Below are 7,500 nucleotides of genomic sequence, written 5' to 3' on the forward strand. Positions count from 1 at the left end.
TGCCCAAAGTGCGAGCGTAAGTCTGTCCTTCATCGGTTTATGGCCAGGAATTTTCCTTTTTTCCGCTGTGATATACGTACGGCTGGGCATTTTCTTCCAGAAAAGGCAAGTTTCATCACAGTTAAAACATTTGCTGAGCAATGTAGCCTTCTCTGGAAATTAAGTACTCAAACTTCTTGAGGAATTCTTCTGCTGCTTTCTTGTCAGAACTGGCCCCCTGTCCATGCCTGACGACTGAGTGAATACCACTCCTCTTCATAAAGCGATCAAACCACCCATGAGAAGCCTTGAACTCTTGGGGGGCTTGCTGCGACGTTCCTTTGCCTCCGCCGTCTCTCTGGGCTTCCACGAGATCGCCAAAGATGGCGCTCTCCTTGTGCGAGATTACCGATTGCGTGAATGTATCACCAGCGATTTCCTTCTCTTTAATCCATAGAAGAAGGAATCTCTCCTTCTCATCATTGATTGAGGCCCTTCTACTGGCAAGGACAGTCATGCCTTTAGAAGACTTACTTGCTTTAATGGCTTCCTTATTCTTGATAAATGTACCAATCGTAGACTGGTTACGGCCATACGTACTAGCGAGGGTAACGATGCGCGTGCCTTCTTCATATCTCTTTATGATCTCCAGCTTCGTTTCCATAGTAATCATCTTCTTTAACATTACTAGCAATCTTGGGACCCATGGCTATTGATTTAAAGTTATTATTAAGCACTAAAATGCACAAAAAATACGATATCGCAAGCAGTCACACGATATCAAGTCTTTACGAAACGCACACAAGATTCTGAACTGGGTGTGCATATAACAAAGAGAGAGAGAGAGAGAGAGAGAGAGAGAGAGAGAGAGAGAGAGAGAGAGAGAGAGAGAGAGAGAGAGAGAGAGAGAGAGAGGCAGCATCTTTCTCACGCATTGTGGGAGGGATTTCGGTATAGCGTATCGGCATCTTAGTGACGCTGTGATGCCGACCAATAGCAGACCAGCTTCTTAGTGACGTATGCAGTGACATATGAGTGTGGTGGTAAGCTAGTGACTCGCACAGTCGTACGCGTAGAAAATGCCAAGTTTGAGTTTTGGAATTCGATGCCGTAAGGTGGGGAAAATGTCGTAAAGAGGGGACGAAAAAACATCGTATTCCACACCTTAACGTGAAAAAAATATAAGCTGAGGACGCCGTAACCCAGGGTACTACTGTATATATATTTATTTATATATGTATATATACAGTATATATATATATATATATATATATATATATATATATATATTTATATATATACATATATATATATATATATATATATATATATATATATATATATATATATATATATATATATATATATATATATATATATATACATATATATATATATATATATATATATATATATATATATATATATATATATATATATATATATATATGTATATATATATATATATATATATATATATATATATATATATATATATATATATATATATATATATATATATCTATCTATCTATCTATCTATCTATCTATCTATATATATATATATATATATATATATATATATATATATATATATATATCTATCTATCTATCTATCTATCTATCTATCTATATATATATATATATATATATATATATATGTATATATATATATATATATATATATATGTATATATATATTTATATATATATATATATATATATATATATATATATATATATATATATATATATATATATATATACATGTATAAATATATATATATATATATATATATATATATATATATATATATATATATATATATATATATATATATATACATATTTATATATATATATATATATATATATATATATATATATATATATATATATATATATATATGTATACACTCATATATATATATATATATATATATATGTATATATATATATATATATATATATATATATATATATATATATATATATATATATATATAAATTATTGAATGATAGTAAGTCATAATTCGTGTTATTTTAAAGAGAAAATATAGTTAGAAAAAAGTTTAGTACGTACGAGAGAGAGAGAGAGAGAGAGAGAGAGAGAGAGAGAGAGAGAGAGATTTGAGCAAGTTATTTTATCTCAAATTTCTCATACAATTATATGAAGAGGAAAGAATGTTTTAATCAGGAAAGAAAATTGATTGTATTTTATCTTGTTAAGATTTATTTCATCTTCATCCTGATTTCACTGAATTAGGTTCAATTTCTTTATTTACTATCATTTGTTGTGAATTAGATCAACAAGGCCCTGCCTTCATTTTAAAAATAAACATATATAACAACCAGGTGTCGAACCTTATTTTTTTATTCTTGTTCCAGACTATAGTGACTTCAAATAACTTATAGACCTTCAAGGTATTTTTTTTCTTTCATTCTTTTCCATAATTGGGACTTAGAATAACGTATATGACTTTTAGGCGTAATTTTTTTCTATTTTTTTTTTTCCAGATTTATGGCAGCAACAGGTACGAATAGCTATTATGGTACACAGAGTAGCTGGATGCACCAAGAGAGAAACCACTTAAACTTGAGTTTCATGTCACGTTAGCAGCGCAGTTGCCAAGATATGTGTGATTTGAATTAAACCTAATTCCCCAGATAAAAATAACTTGTGCGAGCTGAACCCGGATGTAGTTCATATGCTCATCTCATTCTATGGAAAGACGGATGAAGAACCCACATTCAGGTATCGACCCTATAAAGGTTATAAAATCTACTTGCGAAACATGAGATATAAATGAAGCAGGAAGTGGATGCATCGTGTTCTGGAGTATGAGGATTGAATAAATGGAGAGAAAAAGAAGAAAAAGCGAGGAAGAAAGAGTAGGAAGAACTTGGTGTACACTTTTCTTCAAACATAAAGAGAGTTCCTTGTTATTCCACTATTAATCTTAGGAAATAGAACCATCATCATCATCATCATTTTCATTATTATTATTATTATTATTATTATTATTATTATTATTATTATTATTATTATTATTATTATTATTATTTATCTCCTCCCACGCCTATTGAAACAAAGGGCCTCAGTGAGATTTCGCTAGTCGTCTCTATCGTGAGCTTTTGATCAATATTCCTCCCTTTGTCATATCCTACTTCACGCTTCATTTTCCTCAGCCATGTAGGTCTGGGTCATCCAACTCTTCTAGTGCCTTGTGGAGCACAGTTGAAAGTTTGGTGAACTAAAATCTTTTGGGGAGTGTGAAGAGCATGCCCAAACCATCTCCCTCTGCCCCTTACCCTAATCTCATAAAATCAATATATTTCCAATTTTTTTTTATTATTCTGAATAAAGAAAAAAATTCAAGCGGAATTACAATTGGCCTTAAATAAATATTCACGAAACCTTAATATGTTTTTTTTTTTTTTTTTTTTTTTTTTTTTGCTTAATCACTATATGAAAAAAATTACAAAATGATTACGCTTTTATATGTGAGATTCAGATTATCTTATTATCTGTGTGTATATAACTGACTAAGATATACAGTATATCAATTTTAATAATATTGATATCACCATTGCCTTTTGCATTTATTACACGTCTAATGTTGTAATCTACCTGATAACAATGTCATTAGCTTCTGCATTAATCTGATTATATATTTCAAGTTTCTGATGTGAGACTCTCTTCCAGTCATTTGATATTGGGAATATAATATTCAGATTATGAAATAAACCCTCAATTGGATTTTCCTTTTTAGCTTGAAAACCAATAATTTTGAAATAAAAGACTCTAATTTTCAAATATTTTTTTCCATTGTGAATCGAATATTATTGCACCGTTTTTGTTAAAGGTTTAAAGGTCGCTCATGAATGGCAGAGACAAGGCACCATGTCAATACCCTTTTAGAGCGACGCCGTAGCAGACCAATGTCCTAGAGTCTGATCATATATACATAAGCTCAACACCCAAATAAATAGACTCCCTTGCTCAAAACGATGGGGAGCTTTCAGACAATATAAGAACCAATCAAGATTGAGATGATCGCGCACCCTTGTCCAACAGATCGCCAGGCAAGGACGTTACCAGTATTAGCAAGATATCCGCCAAAGATTTATTACACGTAATCAAAATTATATAAATTTCGTCACGTAAATAGAATACTTATTTTTTCCATAGAAGATAATCAACCAAGCCTAAGGTGATTTACACAGATTTCAGTGTAAAAATATATAGTTATCGAGACTCCTCCTGATGTTGTTGTCAACATCTTCTTCGTCCTTTTTCATCTCCCTCCTATACAAATTTTGGCAGGGGATCATGAATAAGTTATAAATCAGTGAAATAAAAATAATAATTTGTTAATTAAAATGTCATGAGTAATCTAAAATATACATATATTTCCTTAGAAATAGACAAAATGAAAACCTCAAGAGGTCCGACTGTATGAAAAACCATTCACATTTCTCTTTTTTCTACATTCCTCAAAGAACCCACAAAGGGGAAGGTTAGGAAATTGTGAAGAATGCTAGTAGATGAGACACTCCAGGATTCCTCTAAGATCTGCCAAAGCAGCAGGACATGCGAAGGGCACTCTAGAATTCTTCTTCTCTGAGGTTTTGCCTAAATACAATTGCAAAAAGTTCTTGTTTGAATATTGTTCTGTCAGTTATTTTTCTTATGGACAATGCTATACTTTTCTTTTTTCTGAATATGCAAATTTTGATAGTTATTGCACTACAATTTCTAATGATTTGGTAAATAAACACCCAGTAATAACGTTCGGAAAGGTCGCTATAAAACTTCTTATTAAGGTCATTTCTTTTAGTATTTTGAATGTATTTGGAAAACAAAATATTACATTTGCCCTTCAGTTCTTATTCTTTCTATTTTGATTTCAATACCTCGATTTTTTTTTTTCAGAATTGAAGAAATAATTACAAGGCCTGTAATATTGGTCAACTATTACGTAGTGATGAATATTTTGCAATTAACATTTCTTCTTTCTAGAAACTGAATATTCCAGTCCTATTAGTCATCATGCCTCAGAATCTAAATTAATGAAAATACCATTCCACATTCCAGAATGATTAACATTATGCTATTTAACTATAAATCAACCTGCCAATAGTTCTTCACAGTTTTGAAAGACGTAAATAAAGAGGTTTGATTAAAATTTGTGAAGGAAGGATTCGTGTTTGGACGATTTCGTGACGAATGGTAAACTAAGCCAATCCCAGAATCGTTCAAGGATGTTATTACATTAATCTACATTTACAATAAACACAAATGTACACAGGTGTATATAATTTGGACAAGTGTTGAATAAAGTTATTCGTCTTTAAAGATATCTATCTAAACAGAAGGTCATTGATTAATATAGCTTCGATCAATATGTCAAACTTCGTTGAAGAAAAAATGACTTTACTCACAAATAATAAATTAAACTTCACCTTACAAACATTGTATGGAGAAGCTTGACGTCATTTATCTTAAGTTTATATATATATATATATATATATATATATATATATATATATATATATATATATATATATATATATATATATATATATATATATATATATATATACTGTATATATATTTTTTGGCAAGCACAAAACCCGCTATTATCTTTCTTTCAGACTTGCGATCTATTGGATGAGGGTTCAAGACCCGCTCAAGCTCTATAGTACCTTGCTGTGTCTGCAACCTCACCTTCCTTGTGAGCTATCGATGGAGGTTTTGAGGTAGCCTTTACGTCTAACTATTGAGTTATCAGCAAATATTGCCTCTCTCGGTTTGCCTCTGTCATTCATTTTAAGACCTTTAAAGCTTCAAACTTTTATTTGTTTTTTTATTTATTTATTCATTTATTTTCTTTTGTTTTGCAAACAAGCTATGGTATATAAAGATCTTGACTAATTTACAGATTCTGCAATCAAAATACATTACCTGGTTTATGGGTTCTCTCTCTCTTCAACATTGATCTGTATGATTGTTTATTTATTTACCCTGTATTGTCGAAAGTAAAAGAGAAACATTTACAAAAGACTGGCAAGGAAGATTAGGCAGAATGCTAAGAAGGTCACTAAGGCTTTTCTAACTCTGGTTACAGCATCTAATATTTAATTTTGAAAATATTACCGATGATTTTTCTGGCTCGTGCACCATTACTGCTAAACCCTGGACAACAAGTATAGGACTTGATCTATCTAAATAATGAAATCTCTGAACCGAATTACTGATCAGTACGAAAGTAGTTCAGATGAATAATGAATACAGGAACTATGTTTATGGAAAACAGCAGATTAAGCCTAGATATTAAAGGGATAGAAATATTTACCAAGGTAATAACTATTTTTTACTACTATATATGAGAGGAGATATTTTAATTTTTTACTTGTATTAGCGAGATACAAAATACGAAAGGGAAAGTAGAAAAATCTAACAAAATATTATTAATTTTTATCATTATTTATGAGGTAAGGCCATTTTTTATTCTGTATAATAAAACGAAATTCAGAACATAGCTTATGACATGATGTTTAAAAACTAAATTTTCTTACAGAGACCAACAACTCCTAATAACTCGAGCGATTTTTCCAGATAGAAACATCTTCCATTGCGCTCTGTGACCAGGAACTTGATGCCCTTTTAATGCTCAGGCCAAATAAAACGGAAAACAAATCAGTAAAAAAGAAGCAATTAGGGCGTAGGCATTACAGAAGCGATGGTTAAAGGAGTTTCAAAGCGTAAAGGATAGAACAGTCGGAAAGAACTTCGCTGTTCTTTTTTCTTTTTTTTTAAGGTGAGATATTTCTGCACTTTCATCATTTGTCAGTGGTGACGTTTTCACAATATTTCTTGTAATGTAATGCATCAATTAGGGTTCTTTTTGACCAGTATTTCCATTTGGTAATAATTATTCTAATTTCCTTTTTAATTTATTTGCCAAACTTTTGTATTGTGTTTTTTTACATATATCAATCATTTGAAATGAGAATAATCCAGAAGAATTGAAGAAAAATATCACAAAACCAAAGGATTGGGTTAAAAAGAGAAAAGAAACAATGAATGGATGACCTTATGGGTTTTCCAGTTCCTTCTTCAATCTACAGTTAAAAGAACTAGGTAAATGAACCTTGTCTAATAAGTTAGGCCTCAATAGAATTTTCTTAATTCTCTGCCTTAGAAAAAATATGGTGACGTTGAAAGGTTGTAATTTCTCTCTCTCTCTCTCTCTCTCTCTCTCTCTCTCTCTCTCTCTCTCTCTCTCTCTCTCTCTCTCTCACACACACACTTTTTAAGACAAACTATATAAAATACAAATCAGAGAAGCATAACATATAATACAATAGTAAAGATTTTATAAATTACATTCAATTCCATAATAATGAATACCCATAAAATTTTAGCCCAGGATATAATACTATAAACTTAACTCAAGTATCCGTGTAAATGTGTCTAAGTAAACGCGTAAATAACAAACAAAGGTTAACACGAAAA

The 7,500-nt window shown here is 30.7% G+C and overlaps 2 protein-coding genes across 2 annotated transcripts in view; both read right to left on the bottom strand.

Moving 5' to 3' along the window:
* LOC137636578 (tigger transposable element-derived protein 1-like) overlaps nucleotides 1-33 on the bottom strand; it is a 435-nt gene extending 402 nt beyond the window's left edge. The window contains exon 1 of the mRNA XM_068368971.1: nucleotides 1-33. This exon is cut by the window's left edge and continues 402 nt beyond it. Coding sequence (XP_068225072.1) covers nucleotides 1-33 — 33 coding nt within the window.
* Nucleotides 34-121: 88 nt separating this feature from the next.
* Nucleotides 122-652, bottom strand: LOC137636579 (tigger transposable element-derived protein 1-like). The gene has a single exon (XM_068368972.1). It carries the CDS (start codon nucleotides 650-652, stop codon nucleotides 122-124), a length of 531 nt encoding a protein of 176 aa, XP_068225073.1.
* Between the last annotated feature and the right edge of the window lie 6,848 nt (nucleotides 653-7,500).

Source organism: Palaemon carinicauda, unplaced genomic scaffold (assembly GCF_036898095.1).
Source record: "Palaemon carinicauda isolate YSFRI2023 unplaced genomic scaffold, ASM3689809v2 scaffold332, whole genome shotgun sequence".
Taxonomy (NCBI): Eukaryota; Metazoa; Arthropoda; class Malacostraca; order Decapoda; family Palaemonidae; genus Palaemon; species Palaemon carinicauda.